Source organism: Aulonocara sp. 'chitande type north' Nkhata Bay, linkage group LG10 (assembly GCF_057382095.1).
Source record: "Aulonocara sp. 'chitande type north' Nkhata Bay isolate Kocher_YH1m ecotype deep benthic linkage group LG10, A_spYH_male_GT1.1, whole genome shotgun sequence".
In the NCBI taxonomy this organism is placed as follows: domain Eukaryota; kingdom Metazoa; phylum Chordata; class Actinopteri; order Cichliformes; family Cichlidae; genus Aulonocara; species Aulonocara sp. 'chitande type north' Nkhata Bay.
The window spans coordinates 19,835,935-19,859,555 of NC_141353.1; the positions used below are offsets into that span (position 1 = coordinate 19,835,935).

The 23,621-nt window shown below is 38.6% G+C and overlaps 1 protein-coding gene across 1 annotated transcript in view; it reads right to left on the reverse strand.

Annotated features, from left to right (window-relative positions):
- rxfp2a (relaxin family peptide receptor 2a) overlaps nucleotides 1-19,459 on the reverse strand; it is a 39,971-nt gene extending 20,512 nt beyond the window's left edge. The window contains exons 1-4 of the mRNA XM_086308937.1: nucleotides 19,053-19,459; nucleotides 6,292-6,435; nucleotides 880-963; nucleotides 267-372 (exon numbers count right to left, since the gene is read on the reverse strand). Coding sequence (XP_086165063.1) covers nucleotides 267-372; nucleotides 880-963; nucleotides 6,292-6,435; nucleotides 19,053-19,107 — 389 coding nt within the window. The 5' untranslated portion in view covers nucleotides 19,108-19,459. The remainder of the gene's footprint in view (nucleotides 1-266; nucleotides 373-879; nucleotides 964-6,291; nucleotides 6,436-19,052) is intronic.
- Nucleotides 19,460-23,621: the final 4,162 nt, after the last annotated feature.

The following is a 23,621-nucleotide window of genomic DNA, read 5'->3' on the forward strand; positions in this document are numbered from 1 at the left end:
TCTCCAAACCTGTAAACCTTTGTGGCTGTACCATGTATGGTTGTGGGACTGTGACAGACAGAGAAACACCTTTGAGTACTCAAAACTACCTCTTTTGTTGTTCTTGGCGTATAGCTGTCTTCAAGGCCATATTTTGCCACGGTGACACACCCACAATGACATGGGCTGTTGTTACCTGCCAAGCCGTTACAGCTTGTAATAACCTAACCTACAAAATAACAAATCACTTGAAGAGGACAGAGTGCTTGGAGTCAAAGGACACTTACAGCCAGGTAACATTTGGCGAGAGCGACGGAACATCCTGCAGGCTGACCTCCACACACTCAACATCTGTCTGTATGCAGTCACAGCTCTCTGGAAACTCCTGCAATACTACACACAGACACACACACATTGTTTTTTATTTAGAGGCTCATTGAAAATTATTTGTCGAATGAAAACATGGCATTTGTTTTTCTCCAGAGCCCAACACAGTTCTCCCTCAGTGTCAACATAACAGTCAATTCTGTGAGTCGTGTGCTGTCGTATCCAGCTGTCAGAATTTGCTAATTGCTGTCCATTAATCTTTGGTGGGGCAACTTTTTCTTTTCTAGGTCACATCATTTGTATTATTTGCTAGCTGATGTCAAAAACTGATCATATTTTCCTTCTTTGATCATTTGTATCATGTCTCTCTGTGGTCTACATGTATTAATGTATCTGTGAAGGTTCTCAGTCATCCAGGTCATCGTAGTCTAAGGAGCTTGCAAAGAAAAGCGTCTGGACTTCTTTAGGTTGGTTTCACCTCTCATCCGAGAAGCTTTTTCAGTTCTAGGGTCAAATGGTGGAGAGTCCCATATTTCTACCCCGGGGTGTATTAATGTGCACACACACACTTACAACACTCATTGAGGAAGTACTGGTCCACAGGGTTAGTCTTCTGTAGTGTGCGGGCAAATAAATCTGCCCATCCGATGTTGTCCCCTGCCAAAGCAAAGAACAAAGAGTTAAATTCACTTGACTGGATAGTAATGATAGTTTATCAAGGTTTTCCTACACTGGCATCACCAGCACATGAGCATTATGGGTACTTTCAGCTGCTCCCTTCTTTTCAAACGAATCACCACAGTACATGGATCCAAACCGGATGCCATTCCCGATGCAACTCTCCCATTTTTCCTGGCTTGGGAACGGCGCTAGGAGTACATTAGCTCGTGACCGCCTGACGCTGGGTTTGTCTACTCCCAGTCGCAAATCAGGAATGTGTTGACCCACCTCACCACGAAGTCACCACCAGAATATAAGCATTATACTGTGTCAAATGACCTGACATATCCTTGGAACATTATAAGCATTTTAAACGCATCCCTAATGCTATACTGGGAGCTATAAGTGCCCACAAATCAGAAACAGCTTTGACAAATCAGTACCGATGAGGAACAGCAATGATGGAGCAATATTTTCTGTTTTATGGGACTGAGCTACTTTTTGGAACGATTTTATCCCAGTTTTTTCACAAAATGAACTCTAAAGCCTCATCTACCATAGCTACATCTTTCTAAAGCTACTAACAAAAAACCCTAATCTGTTATCAAGCTTCTCTTTAAGAAACATACAAAATATGCCAATCATTATCACAGTGCTGTGTAAAAATGTTCCAAGGAGACAGATTTCTTGTTTTTTTTTGTTTTTTTTTAACGGTCTTTCAAAGTTTCTCTTTGGACATTGTCTGCTTTTTCAATCGTTTTCAGTCCAGTCCTTGTATATGACCATTTTCAGAGAAATATTTGTTTGTTAAGCCACCCATAAATCATTCAATCATATAAAAAGCACCTGACTCAAGGGATGAACCACTTCTGTGTCTACAGGTAACATACAACTTAGCACAAAAAACCTGAATTAGATCTTCAGGTAATTTCTTACTAGAAGCTGGTCACAATGTGCATGAAAGTGATTTGAGCCTAGTGTAAATAACGGGGAACAAAAACACAGAAATCTTATGGGTGCAATCATTACCAGGGATTATCGCATAAAAAGGAAATGAAAAAGAGCTTCATAGTACTTTTGTCATGGGGGCAGAACGATCTGGAACTGGTGCAGATGTCCTTCTGTCTTCTAGTTGCAGTACTTCTTCAGTACTTACAGAAGCAGAGCGAACAAAAAAAGGGATAAACATTTTTTAACTGGCAGGTAATTTTTGAAAGTTTTCTGAAACTATCTGCAAAACAAACAGTGTGCAGGATAAACTGGTTAGATTTATGATGTCCTTCAACAAAGTACTTACTTTCCTTCTTTGAGTACATTTCAGAGCAGATTGAACTTGTATAAAGTAAAGAAGTAAAAGCACTTCAGTACTTTTTAACTTCTACTTAAATAAAGAATACCTATACTTTTGTGCAAATTACACAAGAACTGGACTGAAAATTAGTGGGAACAGGTCTTATGGAGTGATTAATATGAATTTGATATCTTTAATTGGTCTGGTCTGGTCTGTGTATGGAGGAGGTCAGGAGAGAGGTACAACTCCTGTCAAAATTGATGGAATTCACGTATCATCAGTACCATCAGATTCTGATCCAGCCTGAATACCAACTGGTCTGTGTCAAGTGTCTGATTGGCAGTAGCTTCACTTTTGAGCATGATAATGGTAAAAACGCACCATGGAGCACGATTCCTGAAGAAATTACAATAGAGCTTGTCTAAGAGAGTTCAGGCTGTATTGAAGAACAAAGGTGTTCATACCAAATATTCACTTTCAAGCTTGTTAACATTGTACAGACTCCATTTTTGGCTTATATACTGTACTTTTGCTGTTCCAATTTTCCTAAGGAAAAAAAAAAAAAAAAGAAGATTGATAAAGTGCACAAAGTGAACTTCTTTACTGCTGTGCTTGTCATCGTTATGGCAGTGTTGCATAGTGTGGTGGTGAGGCAGATGACAAGAATGGAGAAGTAATATAACACAGAGTGGATTTCTGATAACTAGCATGCCCTCGCAGACAGACTGAAACTAATTTGCGCTCCTTCTTGACCTGGGTGATGAGAAAACTATGCTCTGCAGAAATGAAAACGTTTCATAAAAAGGGCTTAAATGATTAAAACAAAAAAAAACAAAAAAATACTAACTCATGTTTACCGTGGGACTAATGCTAAAACAAGCATCCTAGGGAGTGTTTACGAAATAGTTACAAACACATTGGCATTTTAATTGACAATGACTGATGAATATTTGAATGGCGTAGCGACTCTCGACTGTTAATTAAAAGAAATAGATTATTCTCGGATGTCATGGTAACATTTATAGTATTCTTTTACACAATAGAGGTAATATCCAACAGATGATGACCCTGGTCTTGAATGGTAATTTGAAACAGATTAGTTCTCTAAAACTGGCAAAAACGGGATGTTTCTTTTGGAAAATTACTCTTGGCTCTTGGCTTCAGTCTTTTTCTGAGGCTTTGGAGATTGTCAGGATTACAGTCTTCGTGCCTATGCTCAGCTGGTTGATTTGCAGTTGCAGGAAGACTGTCATGAGAGTTTGATCCAGTGGCTAATACTCCGAGGCCCAAGAGAGGTTGTAGGAAAGCGAGGCTCGATTTGGTCTGGAGTCCCACCAAAGAAAAGAAGGGTTCTTTTGTTTAAGGCGCATGTCACTCCTAATTATCGATGTATAACAAACAGAAGTTCCTTCACTGCTTTATTTATGACACTCAATGGCAGGGGGTAAGTGAAGGTCTGGAGAGGTATATCTCTAGTGAATGAGAACTGAAATGCATAATGCTGGGCTGCGGCAACAGGCCAGAATAAAGGAAGTCAGGACCCGTTGCCATCCTCATGGACTCTGTTTCTGACAGTTTAGTCAGAAATATGCACATGAGTATCCCATCTGAGGTCATTTTGTGTGACTCTGGCATTGGTAGTCCTGGTCCTCCTCCCACAAAGGAGTACACACCAGACCTGATGCTTGATCGACGCCCTTCTACAGTACTTCTTGTGTAACAGCTTTTCTCCTGTTTCAAGTAGTCTTGCTGCAAGACTACCATGCTGTCTGTACCTCAAAATTTTGAATGAAAACTAAGGTATTCAAGATCAGCTTTATTGATTGAAAATTGACCAAAAGCTTATAACCTAGAAACTACGATTCTTACAAGTGTGGTGTGAATTCTCAACAATAATATTGTATGAAGTTTTAAAATATTTCATATTTGATCACTGACTCTCTTTTTAGGGGCAATAGATTGATCTGAAGGTCAAAGTGTTAAGAAGAAGCACTACAAGAGTGCAAACTCCAACTATATAAGGTTTTGCACTCTTTTAGTGCTTCTTAACACTTTAAGAAGAAGCAGTATTTACCTTAAAGGGAATCTGCCTGTTAAATATGACATCATTAGCTATTTCCAGGTCCAAAAGCCCTTCAGTTCTCAAACAAACGCTACAGCATGACTGAGAGTTAAAAGCCGTCAAAATTCTTTCATCTTTAATAAAATGATCAGCATGTCTGCCTAACCAGGTGTAACTATCAAATTTAACATCCAGGCATCCATGAAAAACAGGATTATGAAGTTTAACAGAGTTAGAAGTTAGTGGGGAGTTAGCTTGCTAGTTTTTATTTAAGATGATATACCATGTTCTGACTGAGAAAAATTAAAACATATAGCTCTGCATTCACTTCGGATATAAATGAAGAAGGAAAACTAAACAGCAGTGACATTTTTAGGGTTACCGATGGTGGGCTAGCTAGCATATGGTGGTGTGCTACGTGGTTGCTAGTGTTGGGATTAAATAATTTGTAGTGCCTCAATAATGCTATGCTTCTTATTAATAATAACTGTTATAAAGTTATATAGTGTAGTATTAAGTGGACACAACCCTGAAAAATAAAGGCATGAGACCACGTGTCCTTGGGGAGTAGAAAGCTGTAGCCTCTCGCTCACGCTTCCCTGGGAAAATGTAGATAAGAGGGGACCATCTCTAGAGGAAAGTTACTGAGACACTGTTGTTTAGACTAGAATGAGAGAGCTTCTGTAATAAAACTGTTAGTGGCACACCACCATTTTGAGATCCGTGGCAGAGTGTCATGCAGGACGCATCTCCCTTCTAGAAGTAATAAAGTGTTAAACATTCTACTGAGCAGTGTTTTGTCTTCCATTAGATGCCTCTGAGGAATCAAAAGAACTTGGTGAAGTGTTGATATTTAGAATTGGGGGCTCGTCCGGGATTTGAACCCAGAATCTCTCTACACAGCTATGGTTAGGATAATATAAACACATTAGCACAGCGACACTGGAGTATAACTGCTAACTTTTTCCCATAGATTTTATTTCCAATAAAAGTTAACGTGAGAGTTCCCGATAGGTGGAAACAAATGCAATCGCACGTCAGGAAGAAGCTTCCAAACTTCAGTCAGGTCAACATCTGAGATACATCGACAGCACAGGGTTAGCCATTAATATACTGCTGCACGTTTTAGATTACTCGCTATGAAAAAGTCCTGATCCTCACATTCATGTACTCACTCAAATCTTTGTTAGCCTCAAAGTGATTCTTTTCTGACCCATTCAAATATTTGGTGTCAGGCAAACCGCGAACAGCTGTAGTTACATCGTTAGGTTTTAAAAACTGAGCTTTAAAATGTGCTGCAGATGAACAGGGGTAATAAAAACCCAGAGAAGCCCATGGTGATCACTGACTATTTTTAGACAGTTGTTTATATTAAATAGAACAAGATCCAACACAATAAAACACAAAAGAGAAGACAAGATCCTTAATGAATGCAGTGTAGTTTCGACCAGGAAGCAGGGATTGTACATGATCACTAAACAACCTGCTAGTCGTTAATGCTACTATTGAATGCTGTTTATATTATTTATTCCTTTGTTTTGAAATGTACAAAAAAAAAAAGTAGGAGTAGGTAATGGACAACAGGCACTGATTTATAAATAACTAAACATGAATACCTTAAACTTATTGTATAATATTATACTACAGGATATTTCTGACTGGGCTTGTCGTTCTCTTTGTCTTGCTAAAACTTTTAGTGTCACCTTGAAAGAAAGACAGTTATGAAGTGAAATCACAGGTTAAAATGTGAATTTTCGACTCATGTAAGGTTAAATAAGGCCAAATCTTCATTTCATTAGTTCAGCGTTTCATAAAATGCGAGCTACAAACATCTAAAGTTTATTTAAAAATTCTAACTTATATTAAAAAATAAGAAAATATAATAAAGTCAATATAAACAACATACTATTCCCTTAAAAGTAAATACTGCCTTTGGTCATTTATAACCACTGTTACACTGGCTCACACTTACCACACTGTCTCTCATCAGCTCCATTGGGACAGTCTTTGTGTCCATTACACTGCAAAACTTGAGGGAGGCACTCACTCGTGTTTCCACATGGGAATTGGCCAAGAGGGCATCTAACCCCTTCTTCCACCCAGCTGGTCTCCAGAGCTGAGAAAGGGAGAGGAAAATATAAGAAGAAGGTGCAAATTTATCCAGATAAGAATTAAAATACACAACAAAAATGAAAATAATGCAAAAACATATTTAAAAGAAATGAAAATGGGCTGATAATATTGCACTGATACCTGTGAGTTAGGAGAGATCAACTCGTGCAGCTCTAGGCAACAAAAACGTCAGGTGCAGACCAAATTTAATCATGAAATTCATAAAGAATTCATCAATCTGAGGGTTTTCTGTGTATTTTTTAAAACTATTTCAAAAACACCCCTAATAAATCCATCAAAGGTATCATTAAATCTTTGACTAGACTGCTTTTTTTCTTTTGCATCTGTGTCCCACACATAACGACTTGTAAACCATCGTGTCTGATCAGAGAATTCATTTATTTTAAGGTCTTTCACAGTGAGTCAGACACATGACTCTTTAGTTAGCATGACGTACTTTAAAACAAACCAGAAAGAAATTCCTCATTATTTTTATTTATTTTTTGCCTGTTGTAAAGAAACATGAATTACTGAATGCAGACCTTTTCCTGACATAAAAAAAAAAAAATCACAAAATGTTCCGTCTTTTACATGTTTTTTTCCCCATCCACTAGATTTACCAGTAATCAAACCTAAATATACATTGGCTTTTTAGTGCTTTTTTCCATCTTCTGTCTTGAAGTATTTCTTTCAGACAGGGTTATTAGCTGCAGATTTTTGGCTGCACATTCTTGATGCTCTGTTGAGCTGAGATCTGGGGGGCTGTGGAGGTCATTTGGGTACAGTGAACTCATCGCCATGTTCAAGAAACCCGTTTGAGATGATTTGACATGGTGCGTTATCCTGCTGCCATCAGCTGATGGATACACATGAAGGGACAGCAACAACACTCAGGAGCTGTTGAGTTTAAACAACATTCAGTTGGCACTGATGGGGCCAAAGCGTGCCAAGAAAATAACCATCAAACTATTATACCATTAGCAGCAGCCTGGAGCATGAATTCTGACCGTACATTCAAATGTTTCAGCAGAAACTGAGACCTATCAGCCTATAATAATAATAATGGATTGGATTTATATACCGCTTTTCAAGGCACCCAAAGCGCTTTACAATGCCGCTATTCATTCACTCTCACATTCACACACTGATGGAGGCAAGCTACAGCTGTAGCCACAGCTGCCCTGGGGCAGACTGACAGAAGCGATTGGCCCCTCTGGCCAACACCAGTAAACGGTAGGGTAAAGTGTCTTGCCCAAGGACACAACGACCAGGACAGAGAGCCCGGGGATCGAACCGGCGACCTTCCGGGTACAGATGCGAGACTCAAAAATCCCAACCCCCTGAGCCACGGGGCAACCAGGGGGTTGGGATTTTTGAGTCTCGGTGAGCCTGTGCAAATTAGAGCCTAATTTTCTGTTCTTAGCTGTGTGGTCCCTGTTTTCTTTTTTCAAAAACCACTCTGTATTACATTTGCTTTCCTATCAGCTCACAGCAGTCTAGCCATTCTCCTCTGACCTCTGACATTTACAAGACCCTAGAGCACTGCCGCTCACAGGATTTTTTTATTCCTCTTTTTTGGAACATCCTCCGTAAACCCTAAAGATGGTTGTGTGGGAAAATTCTGAGACCAACACGAACAACTGTGCCACATTCAAAGTCCCTCAAATCACCTTTATTCCCACATTCTGCTGCTCAGTTTGAGCTTCAGCAGTTTGTATTAATTTTTTTTTCATACCAAAGAGGTATACTGGAAACCAAGAGTGACAAACCCACAGGCTTTCTTAGCGTTAGCTGGTTCAACAAACACAGAAATCTCTCTGGGCTATCCCAGTGACAGATATCAGCTTTTTCTGCATTTGTCACGTTGTCTCTTCTTCTACACAAAATAGATCAAGTGTTACCTGCTTTGATTAAGAGGAACAGGGATGGGGAAAATAAAGCAAAACAGCACTGCTGGGGCTTAATTTACCATTTATCATTACTTATCATCTGTTATTACCATTGTTTAATCATGGCAGCTGCTCACTAGAGCCTCATTCTGTTTGCTTGATCATGATACTGAAGAAAAATATTAAGGTCGGAAACTCACACTGTTAAAATGCTTAACCAATATTAACAGCAGGGCAGAAATGAATCAATCTGCAGAAACATGTAAAATAGTTTTTATCTAATGAACAATGAACCTGATGTTCTGTGGGCTTGAAACAATTACCGGGATTATTCAAACAGGCCAAAGTCTCATCTTGTTCATGCTGATGATAAACAAGAATCAGAGTGCAGAGATAAACCGTTAAAGTCCCAAAACCCAGAGTGTTCTTGTCTCCTAATGTAATTTCCTAACGTAACATTATTACCTCATAAAACATGTGCAGCATTTCAACCTTAAAATACATGATTTTATTGCCTTTTTTGGATGTAAAACACAGTCCTGAGAAACACATTTGGGTCCTTAAGCTGTTCAATGCTCCGGTATGTGCACACGTTATACTAAATGCTAAAGGAATATCAGTGATAGCTGTTTAGCAGAACTCTGTGTAAAAACAGACACGTGAATATTTCAAAATACTTTTTTTGTTAATCAAAGCAGTTCTCAAAGTTTCAGCAAGAAAACAGGCACATTTGTGACCCAGCTTTCTTTCCTCAGAAACTCCCTATCAATTATCTAAAAACTTTTATTGTTCTTGTCATATTCACTTAGTACTATTGCAAAAAAGGTAATAAGCGTTACTTCGTTACTTAAACCATGATTTTTTTGTGAGTGTCTCATGACAATGATGTAAGCAAGTGCGACGTTCGTGACAACAGCTCAAGAATGGATAATATGTCAGTGCGGGAGAGAGTATGAGCGTGCAGCGTTTAAAGTGTGGAAGTACTGGCCTTACTTTGAGTTTGATTCCATAAAAAGTGACAAAAACATTAGTGTCCATTGTGCGTGGGAAGAAAAATTCTTTTTACAGCGAAAAAAACCCTAAACTTCCGAGCAAGCACCAAGTGCGCTACCACATAATGGGAAAGAAACTCGCGGATTCTTCCACTGACAGCTGCGGCACACCTGCACCAGGGTAAACCTCCGCCTACCACAGTCCTGCTTTACAGGTGAAAAATAGAGCAACAGGACCGCTAGTCTTTGATTTTATTTATTTTCGGCTGTGTTTTACTTGCATCTATTTGAAAGATATTTTAAAAAATATTTTATTTTATGTGCTGGAATGTGCAGAAAATAGGTTTAAATGTTAAACAAATTTCTTCCAGTCTGAGAATGTTGCATATAATTTCATTTTTGCTTGATGCATAAAGTAAAAAGATTAAAACTAATAAAACAAGTTTTAAAAACGGACTTTTCCATTTGATTACATTTTGTATGATGGATTATGCAGAAAAAGTAGAATTGGGCTGAAAGATCTATTTCTTTATCACATATTCAGGTTTAAACCATGTTTTTAAAAAGTAACTAAGTAATTAATTACTTTTGAAAATAAGCAATCAGTAAAGTACCCAGATTACTTTTTTGGGGAAGTAATCAGTATTAGTTACTGATTACTTTTTTCAAGTAAGTTGACCAACACTGCTTACGAGCAGAGATGGGTGTGTTACTGTAATCTGATTACTTTTTTCAAGTAACGAGTAAAGTAAGGGATTACTATTGCAAAAACGGTAATTAGATTACCGTTACTTTCCCGTGGGAACGCTGCGTTACTGCGTTACTAAAACCGTGATTTTTTGCGAGAATGTCTCATGACAGTGACGTAGTGACAACAGCTGTGTGCAGATCAACAATGGATCATATATCGAGTGCAGGAGAGAGTATGAGCATGCAGTGTTTAAAGCTTGGAAGTACTGACCTTACTTTGAGTTTGATTCCATAAAAAGTGACAAAAACATTAGCGTCCATCGTGCCTGGGAAGAAAACTTCTTTTTACAGCGAAAAAAAACGCTAAACTTCCGAGCAAGCACCTAGTGCGCTATGACGTAATGGGAAACTCGCAGAGAAACTCACGGATTCTTCCATTGACCGCGGCACACCTGCACCAGGGTAAACCTCCACCTACCACAGTCCTGCTTTACAGGTGAAAATAGAGCAACAGGACCTCTGAGTCTTTGACTTTATTTATTTTCTGCTGTGTTTTACTTGCATCTATTTGAAAGACTGAGTGCAAACACAAAAAATATTTTATTTTATGTGCTGGAATGTGTAGAAAATAGGTTTAAATGTTAAACTAATTTATTCAAGTCAGAGAATGTTGCATATAATTAAATTTTTACTTGATGCATAAAGTTAAAAGATTAAAACTGATAAAACAAGTTAAAAAAATACACTTTTCCATTTGATTACATTTTGTATGATGGATTATGTAGAAAAAGTAGAATTGGGCTGAAAGATCTATCGCTTTATCACCTATAGGGGCAGGGATAGCTCAGTAGGTAAAGTGGTCGCCCCATGATCGGAAGGTCGGCGGTTCGAATCCACTTAACGGCTACCCTGAGGTACCCCTGAGCAAGGTACCGTCCGTACACACTGCTCCCCGGGCGCCTGCTTAGTGGGCTGCCCACTGCTTCACTGAGTGAATGGGTCAAATGCAGAGAAAAACAAGTAATTTCCCCATGGGGATCAATAAAGTATCCATTATTATTATTATTATTATTATTCAGGTTGTAAATCGTGTTTTTAAAAAGTAACTAAGTAATTAATTACTTTTGAAAATAAGTAATTAGTAAAGTAACAGGATTACTTTTGGGGGGAAGTAATCAGTAATTAGTTACTGATTACTTTTTTCAAGTAACTTGACCAACACTGCTTACGAGTTATGAAATTATTCTTGAAAACTGACAAGATTTTTTTTTTTGCTGATCCCTTATTTCTCCAGGGGTCTCCACAGCACATGTATCTGCATGTTTGAATTGGCACTGAGTTTACACCGTATGCCCCTCCTGAAGCAACTCTCCCATTTTTCTAGGCTTGAGCCCAGCACTAGTAGTTCTCTAAGTCATGACCTCTGAGGTTGGGTTTGTCTCTGCTCACAGTCTCAAACTGTGGGTGTTTTGTATGTATAGTAAATCTGTTAACCAGCTACAGATTAGCACTCACAGTGTGTCATGGCTCTGGAGCCAGCGTTTATGTGTTTGGGCTCTTGATTTTGGGTTATTTAATATTCTGAGGCTTTGCTTCTTACTATAGTTGTAATTCCTCTGTTTAATATTTGTTCTCGGGTCTTCTTGTTTTTTTTGTAGTCTTTGTGTATCCGTTATCATGCCTCCCCTGTGTTCCACGTACCATGTTTAGTCAGTGGTGAATCCATGTTTATTTTCCCTTTTGTGAAGTTTGTGTGCCTCAGTTTCAGTTTCTGTCTGTTGTCCTGTGTTCATCGTGTTCTGTTTTGTGACATTAAGTGTATTCAGTTTAGCTGTGTGCCCATGTGTCTCCTCTTCCTCTAATCACCTGCCTCTACATTTATTTTCTGAGTCTCTCTTTGTCCCTTGACAGAGCATTAGTCACCATCCCCTCCTAGTGTTTCTAGTTTTCCAGAGTTTGTTGCCTTTTATTAGAGATGGCACAATACCACTTTTTTACGTCCGATACCGATATCATAAATTTGGATATCTGCTGATACAGATATGAATCCGATATAGTGACAAGACAAGAACTAACAGACTTAAAAACTCCTTTGTCCCACACGCCATCAAACTGTTTAACTCCTCTCTGGAGGGGAGAGGGAGGGGAAACGGGAGGACAAAGGAGGGGGGAACAACTAAGCTGTAGTGCCTCTTCACCTCACTGTGCAATACCTTTTGTGCAATACTTTTGTAAATAGTCAACAGTGCAATAGACCTCAATACTTGAAATGTGCAATTCACTTGTATTTTTATTTTTATTTTTTATTCCTATTTATTCTATTTATCCCCTTCGTATATTTTATTTATATTGTCTCTGTATTATATATGTGTGTGTGTGTGTGTGTATATATATATATAATATTCTGTAACTCTGTAACTTCTGTCGGTGCTGTGCTTTTTTGGAAATCGAATTTCCCAGAGGAACCCACCCGAGGGATTAATAAAGTTCTATCTTATCTTATCTTATCTTAGTGTATTTTATAATCAATACAACTGTTTTTTTTTATATCTTGCTACATTTTGTATACGTTCATACTCAAGTTTTAAAAAATAAAACATTAAAGCTATTCTGTTATACCTGTATGCAAAAAATACACTGCACCCAAAATATTTCATAGTTCAGCAATACTGATCAATCTAATAAACTTACTCCATCCTCCCTATTCTGGTATTTTAAAGAGTACTTAGCAGAAATATGTGTTTGTAAGCATTCCCACGTTAAGCTTAACAACCGATATATAGAGCGACTGCCTCTTCTTCTCTCCCTCTCCTGTTGCTACTTGAAATCATGAAACTGATCAATGATCAGTTGATCGGCTTTTCTGTTGCGAGTCCGTCTCTCTTGTTTGTTCATCGCCCACTTCGCAAGAGGAAACCAGCGGCTGAATAACAGAAGCACGTTTAAGCTTGATAATCTGTTGTTAGAATTTATTTAATATTACTTTCTACGTGTAGCTGACGGCTGGTAACTGTGCAGGGGCGGGTCTAGCAAAGTTTTGCCGGGGGGGCAGGTAGGGCATCAACAGGGGAAAGGGGGCACAAAGACATACTTTTCTTTCTTATTCTCATTTAAAATGTTGAGCTTTTAATAAATAATTATCTGAATCTTACAACCAAAGTTTTCATGTGATGTAAAATGTAAATAAGTCCATTACTGTATATAGTAACTGTTAAGTCTAATAGTTAGTAGGATATGTACTCTTTTTTCCTTTGGGAAGGTACCATCTGTGCAGTCTGCAATTCTGTTGAAGAAAGGTGTTGAATCTATTTAATTACTGTAGAAAAATTATTGATTTCCGTGCATTTGTTTTACACATGCATTAAATTAAAGTTGATTACGATGAGGCAGAGGGTGGTGGGTAGTTCCTTATGTTTTTTTGCTGGAAGTTGATTGTTGTTTAATATTTCCCCCAAGTACTCTTTAAAATATCAGAATAGGGAGGATGGTGTAGGTTTATTAGATTGATCAGTATTGCTGAACTTTGGGTGCAGTGTATTTTTTTGCATACAGGTATAACAGAATAGCTTTAGTGTTTTGTTTTTTAAAACTTGAGTATGAACTTATACAAAATGCAGCAAGATATTTAAAAAAAACCAGTTGCATTGATTATAAAATACAAATGCTCAACCAGACCGCCGACATGTCTCGCACGCCACAGCTGCTCTATCACGTGACGCATACCGCTCCGACGTGAGGTCACGAGTTGGGCTACGCCATGTCGCAAGTTTTGTGAAATATTTTTGTGATATTTAATGGATCGGATTACATTGACTGATACGTAATATCAGGTTGGTCCATCCCTACCTTTTATATTTTGTTGAATTTTTGTATTTACTTGTGAGTCTGCATTTTGGGTCCAAACTCGTCACTTCACAACATGACACAGTGAGGAAAAAATGCTGACATTCACTTTGAATGTCCTCGCTCTCATCAGAATACAGATGTAAACAACGAGTCAAGGTTTTACTTCAAACCCACTGTGCCAGAGAACAGGGCCAGTGCACACGTGGTTTATTAATCATTTATTATTAATGTGTAATGATTAGCTAGATCCACCAGCTTTTATTGTTGTTTTTTTGCACATTAAGCATAAAAAACGAAAACACATTCAATGGAATGCAAGTGAATGTGACTGACCAGGGAATAAAGAAAAGACGTCACAGTTTTTAAAGCCCTCTGCCGATCAGATCCACAATATGTTATGGATATTTTAATTCCCCAATTTCCCTTCAGTTCATTGAGGTCATCCTCCCGAAAACTTCTCTCAGTGGTCTCCTCTCTCCTAAAAAACGTGCCGAGGCGAGCTTTCTCTGCTGTTGCTTCTGGGCTCTGGAATAATCTGTCTTCCCACATAAGAACCGGTCCAGTGATTCGCAATTTTAAATCAAACGCAAACACAAGTCAAGCCTGAGATGCTTCGTGGTTTTGTCAAACCATGTTTCCATTACATTGGATTTTATTTGTGCATTTAATTTTCTAATTTATTTTTTTATTTAAGCCCTTTTATAAATTTAACCCAGGGCGTTTATACAATTTTATTTTGTTATCTCATTTAAATGGTTACTGTCATGTTTTTTTTTAATCTTTGTTTATGTGATCTTGTTGCTATGTACACTTACAGTGTAAGTAAAGTTACCTGACTTAATGAGTGAGCTCTCCAAATAGGGAATTTTAAGGCTCATAGTGTTGGTATGTTAAACCGAATCCCCGTTTTCTTTGTGTCATGTCAGAAAATGTGGGCCCTGATCCACAGTTTTAATAATAGTGATTAACAGTACTGTAAAAATTTGCGATAGAAAACATGCAATTTAAACAATGCAACGATTTACTTTCAACATAAATATTAAGAAAAACAATGCACTTAAAGTTTTTTCCATGCTTTATGTAATATGTAGAACAGCGATGCTGAACTCATCTTAAATTGAGGGCCACATACAGCTCACATTGATCCAATTTTCCAAATGGGCCAGATTTGAGTCTTTGAGGATCAATTCAGGCCCCTGAACCTTATGATTGACACCACTCATGTAGAAACAACAAAAATTCCCTGACCACTTTTATGTGGTTTTTCAGGTTCCTGGCAGTTGCTGTGAAATCAATTTCTAAAGCCCTGGTCATAGAGACCCGTCAGTAACGCCCTAGTAACCACTGGTTGCTAAGGAAAATAGATAATTCTCTATTCAGTTGACAATAATAAAAAAAATAATAGAAAAAAGAAAAAAATTGTCTAATATACAATAAATAAACGATATAGTTAAAATAAAGGTGTGACAGGCGCATAGTGAGGGCTTACGGAAAGTTTCAGGCTTTTTAAGATTTACTACTGCTTGCTGATGTTTAGTCAGTGGGTGTTTGGAGGCAAATTGCCATCTTCAGTGCAAACTACAGGCAGCCCTAGCAATCTGACACCAACCAAAGCAGTCTTAGGGAAGTTTGTAGCGTGGAACCCTCTTTGACGCCAATCGAGGAATACTCACTTTTCCCTAGTGACCGAAGGTCCTGCAGGCTGCCAGGACTGTGAGACTGAAGCTAAAAGCAGCAACTAATAAAAGAGAAAGTGAAATGTGGCTGTGACATCTTCTTTTTGTGAATGCCTGTTTCAGTACTTCGAAACCAGAGGTGTCAGTCGTTTTATATCACGGGCCACATACAGCCTGCTTTAAACATAAGTGGGCAAACTGGTGAAACTCTGCTTCCTGTGTAAAGAAGTCAATTTTTTTAACTGTTTTTCTACATGTTAAAGAAAAAGCTGCTGTTACAAAAACGGAAATCTGTCAGCGTGACTCTGCAAAATTACAGAATAAGTTCTGGCAGCTCATTGCTCAGACTGTCCAGTTTTCTATTTTTATTTTTGTTTATTTTTTTAACAGTAGTCATAAAACAGGATTGGAGAAGTTTGAAACCTTTTGTCCTCCACAATAGAAAATAGCTGAAAATAAAAAAAGGTATCACTGTAGCCAGCCCCTAATTCTATAAATTCTGCACTCAGCTTTGCATTGAAATGCAGCCAGACACTGCTCAGTTTGCTTCACTTTTTCCCAACACGCTTGCATTTGAATCCAGTGTTTTGCCAAAAATCGATTGTCCGCCAAAAATCGCTATAAAAGCTATAAATCACTCGTTGGTCCATAACATGTGAAATTATGGTCCCTCGTGAACAGTATAATTCATATAATTCATCTTGAGCTACAAACATTCCTGTCAGCATGTAGTTTTTGGCACTTTTCATATATCCTTTATTTATCCAGTTAAAGGGTCTGGCCAAGTGGGCGGCAGAAATTGCAAAAATATAGCAATAGTTCTACAAAGATATTTTAATTGGTTATAATGTAGGTAAAATGATGAGGTCCTTAAGATACTTGCAAACATTATATTTCATATATAACCCCTTTGTCCTGTCCACTAGTCTATTTACCAATACGAGTAAGGACATTACAGATAAAAAAGGTTTTGGCAGTTCTGCCATCTCTCTGTGTACTTGACCTGCAGCACTACACTTGCTGTCTTGGAACGTCTGCCCCGTTCCTTCCTTCACACAATGGCCGATTGATTGGCTGAATGGTGTGCCAGTCCCATCCCTGCCTGCAAGGATTTTCAGCAGGGTTTAAAGTTAGTCTCCCACTTACTAACGGGCCAATAATAACTGACACATAAAATTATCTAGTAGGGTGGATATAATTGTATTGGACACCACATCCTGCCCACGGGCTGTACATTTGACACCCCTGGTATAAACTGTTGCTGCTGTTATGTCTATGACTGTGAAAGAAAACCCTCTCATGGGCACAAAATATGGCTCAAGGGTCAGAACAACTCCGTGAAACAGCTGTAAAACCCAAGTGCTCTCGAGCTTCTGGACACTCTTGTTCAGGGTTTTCTGCTGGAGAGACGAATTCGTGGTTCCATCAATTACAACAAGTCTTCCAGCAGCAAAGCAACCCCAGACCGTCACACTATAGTGGTATACCACCACCATGTTTGATTGTTGGTATCATATTCTTTTTACGTAATGCCTTGTAATGACTTTTTCACACACGGTCAGGTCGACTTTTTCCCCTTAATAAATAAAATCAGCATTTGAACACTGCATTTCGTATTTGCACTGCATGTTTTTGTCCAATATTAAAATTTGTTTGATAATCTGAAAAACCTAAGTGCAAGAAATATAAAAAAAGATGAAATCAGGATGATGGAAATGTTATTTTCACAGCACGATTCTTTTAAGTTTGTGATCTCACTCTTTGATTTTAAAGCCAGAACTTACTTGTGCAAAATTTGTGGAGTTTAGTATAATCCCGCACTGCATGCATCATGTTTTAATTCATGTTCAAATTGTTGGTGACTGAGTTGTTTGTTGGATGAATTACAGGCCACTTCCATCAAAGGATCAACACTCTGTTCTGTTTTTGTGTATGATGAACATAGAAAGAGAGATACAGCCTGCTTTACTTGAAATATGACCACATTTGAGAGAACTCGGGCAGTCATGGAAGAAAACAGTATACCGGTGTCTCGAGAGTCTTCCAATAACCATAAAGATAGACTTAATTTCACACCTTTGTCTGAGGCAGAGGGAACATTCACACATAAAGAGAGCAGTGGAGAAAGAACACAAAGTGACATCATGTCTGCCTCTGTGCTGCCTGTTCACCTCGAGTGTTTCTATTCAGTCACCAACGGGTCAAATATCAGGTGATCAACGCCAATACATACTCAAATGATGATTTTATGCATATCTGTAAATATATTAAATATATTAATAAAATCAAAACTTCTTCAATTTGCAGATTTTTTTCTCCAAATTTTAAAAATAAGCATGATTTTGAGATAAACTGAGGAGCCTCTGATTCACATCACTGTAACTTCAAAACCTAAATTAGCCCAAAACACTGAATTGTAAAAACAGTAATGGGTTTCACTACTGGCTGAATTATTGCTCTTGCTTCACTGTATTTTCTGCAGTTGAACCTCCCTGGCTGCACAACTGGAAACATCTGTAGTGCAGGTGAGCTGAACACAGAAAATATGCCTGACCAGAAAGAGGGAAGGACTGGCGCAACCTGTGCTGTCAGCTGCTTGTTGATCCATGACTCATAGATTAAATCAGTAAACTCAAGAGCGTCCTGGACACTGAATTAAAATGTAAAAAATGGGGTCCGTTCTGTAAACATGTATTAAATAAACTCTTGTAAGTGATGCAGCTGATAATTTCCTGAAGTGTGAATGTTGTGTGGTCTCTTGTTTGCCGCCTGACTCACACATGCCTCCGTCATGATGTTAGCACTGCTCATTATTAATGTCCCCCTTTAAAAAAAACAAAGCCTACAGTATTAAACACATATAATTTATTGATCTTCATATTAGGAAGTGGTGATTTTCTTAAGAGTTAATTAGGCGCTTATAGACAACATCACACAGTCAAACTTTTCTAATGCTGTGGGAGATGAGATGAGTCTCAGGGTGGCAAGTTGTGGAAGAAATGTTCATTCATGTTGCAGTGGATGAAAAAAAAATCAGAAAAACGTAAAATAATATCATTCATACTTTAATTCGTCACAATGGTTGATACAGTTTCGTCCCGTTGAGCAATTTAGCGCTTACACAAATTCTCGGCAATGCAAATTCAAGCCTATCAGAGCGTCCGTATCGCATCCTGAATTTTAGGGTCTGTGTTCGTTTTGTTTCTCTCAGATCATTCTGCTCACGCTGAAATGAGCACTCGCAGTGTGTTTGAGACTTTTCCACCCTCTGCGGCAGGAATAACACCTCAGTCCGTCTCAGATCACTGCAGGACAGACGAGACTCTTTGAAAGGGGAGCGCATGGTTTCAATCCTGCAGTTAACAGTGTAAATAATGCTGCGCAGATTTTTTGCCCCTTCGTGTTTCTCGATATTCGTGTCCATCAAACATGCTGGCACATGAACAAAAAATAAAAAAAAAAATTGAATCTGTTTAAAGTACGAAGAATAATTGAAATAACCTATTGAATGCATTAAAGTGTCTTTACCTTTCAAATGAATGTGGGTCAAGTGGATGAGCAACATGACGGCAGGTACATTCATCCTGAGGCTGTGAGGCTGTCCTGCTCCCGCTGCGCTCCGGCGGCGATGCTCAGACCAAATAAAATAACCTGCAGGTCGCCAAATAAAATAGGCCTACAGGAGTGAAGTCCGAGTCCGACCAGTGTCTCAGAGCATGTCCGACATGTGGAATTCAGAAAAAAAAACCCTCAAAATGTAGGATTACTATCGAGTTAAGCATGTACCGTGCAAAGTTAAACTGAGATGGTGCTTAAATACATCCCGATAACACTGTGAACTTCCAGGAGCTCAGTGGATCTCTCTCTCTCTCAGTGGGTTGGCTTTATTGGAATGTAGGTTAAGAGCCTCCCCAGAAAATAACATATTCATCCACCTCTTGCCACCTTTGCCTTGTTTACGGCTGCAAATTAACCCCACCCCATCATGCAGCTTTCCCCCACTTAGTTTTAACTCGATACCTCGATACCTGTTCAAATGCCTCTCGTGTTAAAATTTATAAAATATATAAAAACGTATATAAAATGTATTACAGAACTGAATCTGATAAATGCTCCCCACAGCTAAATTCACAGAGGAGGTGCATTACTGCTTTAGCCTCACCTGCTGACCAGGTTATAAGACAAAATAAAATAAGATAAGATGCTACATCTGAAGGTGCATTAATACTGAAAAAAACACAATGAAATACAGACATGTAACAGAAAAGTCATGAAAGCAGACATCAAAAAGTAACAAACACAAGTAAACAGGCATGTTGCTTAAATCACACACAACCAAATTATTGGATCTGAGAGTTATACTGTCCAAATCCAAATCCAATTCATTTATATAGCACATTTAAAAACAGAAAGTTTGCCCAAAGTGCTGTACAGAAACAAAGGGGTAAGACAAAAACAATGACACTCACATAAACACATAATAAACATATCAACTCACACCAGTCTATAGAAAAAAGGTGTGTTTTCAAAAGTGACTTAAAAACAGGAAACAAAGATGCCTATCTAATATTGAAAGGCAGCGTATTCCAAAGTTTGGGAGCCATAATTGAAAACGCTCGTTCTCCTCTATGTTTTAGCCTAGATTTCGGGACAACCAAAAGCAGCTGGTCGGCTGATCTAAGGGCCTGCGAAGGAATATAAGGCTTGGAAAGGTATGCAGGACCAAGACCATTTAGGCATTTATAAACCAGCGTTAGGACTTTGAAATAGATTCTGTCATGAACAGGAAACCATTGAAGAGAGGACAGGATAGGTGTTATATGTTTGTGCCTGCGGGTATCAGTCAAGAGGCGGGCAGCAGCATTTTGAATGAGCTGAAGATGTGCAAAAGATCCTTGGGCTGACTCCAGCATAAAGTAACACTGTGTGTTATCAGTGTTAGGAGTGTGTATTTAGTGTCCTTACCGCCCATGTGGAGAAGCTATTTCTTAATCAACTTGTTCTCCCATATGGAAAAGAAATAGTAAAAACTTATATGTGATTACTCATGAAAGTGGCCACTTTCTCATTACTTTCATACATTTTTTTAGTAAGTATCCAAAACATACAAGTTTCATTATATAATTTTTCAAGGGATCTTATATCTGTTTTCACTCTTATATGCTTTTCATACAAGTTTCACACAAGACAGATACAAACTTTATAAGATATATCTTTTCCATATGGGCTACTTTTGATGCTTCTGCACTTCCTTCTTGAGGGCGGTATGGCTGAACGAGTGGTGGCCAGGATGAGGCGGTCTCAGATTCTTTTTGCTCTGGTGAGAGCTAGCACTCCCATACAGAGAGGTTAAAGGACATCCTATAGTCCTTTTTTAAGCTGACCTTAACACCATTTGCAGTGTTTGCTTGTCGGCTACACTACAGCCGACGTACCACACAGTGATCTCAAATGACTACACACTCCCAACCATAGAGTGGCAGAAGCTCACCAGTAGCCTCTCCTCCAGTTAACTAATCTGTCGAACCCTTAAGAGCTTCCTCCATCACAGATGTTCTGTTAGCTGACCATGAAAGCTCCTCAGAGATATGAGTTCCCAGGAATTTAAAGGTGGGGATGGGGACATACCGTATGCACATTTTATTATTGCATTGGTGGGGTAGGTGGGAGTACAGTCACGTCCGTATATGGAAAAAGGGAGAAGCGACCCAGCTTATTCACTACAATGTCAGGGATGATGGTATTAAAAGTTGAGGTATAGTTGCCAAAGAGCAGTCTTACAGCAAATCTAAGGCATTCCAGGTGACTAAGAGCAATATGGAGGGCAGTGGAGATGGCATCACTGGTGGATCTGCTTGCTTTATCGCCAGACTGATGGGGGTTAGTCTTTGATCTGTTGAAGCACCAGCCTTTAAAGCATTTTGTTCCCACAGGTGTAAGAGTGATGGGTCTGGAGTCACTGAGGCTGCGGGACAGCAGCGAGGGTGACAGGGTGAGATCGATCTTTTCATGTCTGCCCTTTTCACTTTGTTCACAGTGAGTCTCTCCTTGATTAAGTTTTTTTTTTAAATTCTGGCTCAAACTAGAGAGACATTGTGCTTATTTATCTCTTTTCAGGTCCAAATAACCAGTTTTTGCCTTTAGTTTTGTCTTTTCGGTGGCTGTGCTTTGTTTTTCCTTTTGTGTGATGAGACTGTGTCTTGGTACAGAAAGCAGGCAGTTGGTCTCATCATCCAGTGGCATAGGTTGTACTTTTCTGGCCTCAACTCTGGTGTTTGGAGGGCATCACTGGCATCACAGCTGCTGTGGTCCCATCAAGATGTTTAAATGTTGATTGATAGTTCAATGATGTCAAGATCAAAGAGCTTATTACGATTACGAGACAACAGTCTGTGACACAAAGATGGTTTCTTGCTGAATAATAGCCACTAAATATTCCTGGAAGTGAATTTCAGAGGTGGTGAAATCTGTTTTGTGTATGTCTGTGTGCTGTGCATCTATACTCATGAGGAGCCATTGGAGTTTCAGACTTCGAGGAAAAATTTTGGAAGTGAAGATATTTTATGTGCTGTGCTGAGTGTTCTCTGTATGACGCTGAGGGACGGGAATACTCAATAAAGCTGAAATGAGTTGGCACAGCGCAACTTTTCTCTGGATGTTCCTCATGAGATGACAGGGTTGAACAGCAGCTATTCTTATTCTCATGCTTTTCTCTCGGTCTCACTGAAGAGCCTGGGGGTGCACTCGGTAACATCTTTGTTTTCTCGCTGATTTCTCAGAAAACACAATTTGATATAGTTCAGACGGTACGTGTTCATTTATCATCAAATTCCCAAGACGGACCTGTTATTTCACCTTCGCAGAAGTAACGTGAGCTGGAACAACAGTCACGTGCAGCTCATGGCACAATACTCAGTGAAAGCACTGTAGATCATTTAGAAAGTAAGAAGTAGTGCAGGTTATGTTATGCTGCTGGCTGTTAACGCTCACCACAAATTACTGGTAATTCCATTGTTTTTGCTGTTATTTATACATTTTCAGTTTTCCCCATTAGTTCAACATATCAAGTCATGAAATCACTTTCAGCATTTGGCACAAAACTGGGAGAAATTCTTAAACAACCTCCCAATAAAACACTTTTTTTCCTCACACAGTCAAACGCTGAGAGGCACTAAGGAGGATGCAGGCATAATAAAAGACCCCTGCCATCGATATGGAATCAACAAACAGAGAAAAAAAATCTACCAAACTAACTTTCAGCAGAACTCAGTCCTCACCACCATCTGCAGTGGATTTTGCTTGGAATGACAAATACACACCCGCTGAAGCGCTTCATCGCAAAAAAAGGGGAAAGGGCTTATGTTGTCGCCTTATATGTATTCAGCAGGAGATTGTAAACAGCTGGAACGGGAGACGGTTTTCTGCTTTCTGTTGCGAGAAGCGCTGCGTTAATCAACATCTATGAACGCGAGGGAGCGCTCTTCCTCGTCCTTCATCGCTACAACCCACTTGTTCATTCAGTCACAAAGAGTATTCAGTATTTAAGTTTGTTTCAGGAAATCAATTTTGAAATTTAAGTTATTTAAGATTTTAATAGACAAAAAAAATTAAAAAGCCCGAAAAAAGGCAAAATAAAAACTTCTCCCATTTTGTATTTAATTAATTTTGACTGAGTGAACTGCACACACTACAAATTGTTGCAGACCTCTGTTAAATTATTTGAAAAGCTATTAACAACATAATCACAGTAACTTGCTTGTTTAAGAATATGAAACAAATAATTTTTTTTTACTGGAGTAACATCAATCATGAGGTTTTGCTAGTAATTAAGCCACTACATATGATGCACATTGATGGGAAACATTTTTTTGCTCTATTCATGTGAAAACACGTTTCTCTGAAGTTATGTTATAATAACAATACTACTACTACTACTACTACTAATAATAATAATATTACAGCACAAGTAAATCAGTAAAGCAAACACATGAACCCAGTTCATTCATTTCTACCTGCATTTAAAAACTATTTAAAAACGTATTTTTTAATATTTTTCTTCGCTCAGAAATGTAATTCATTTGATTTAATTACTTCTTG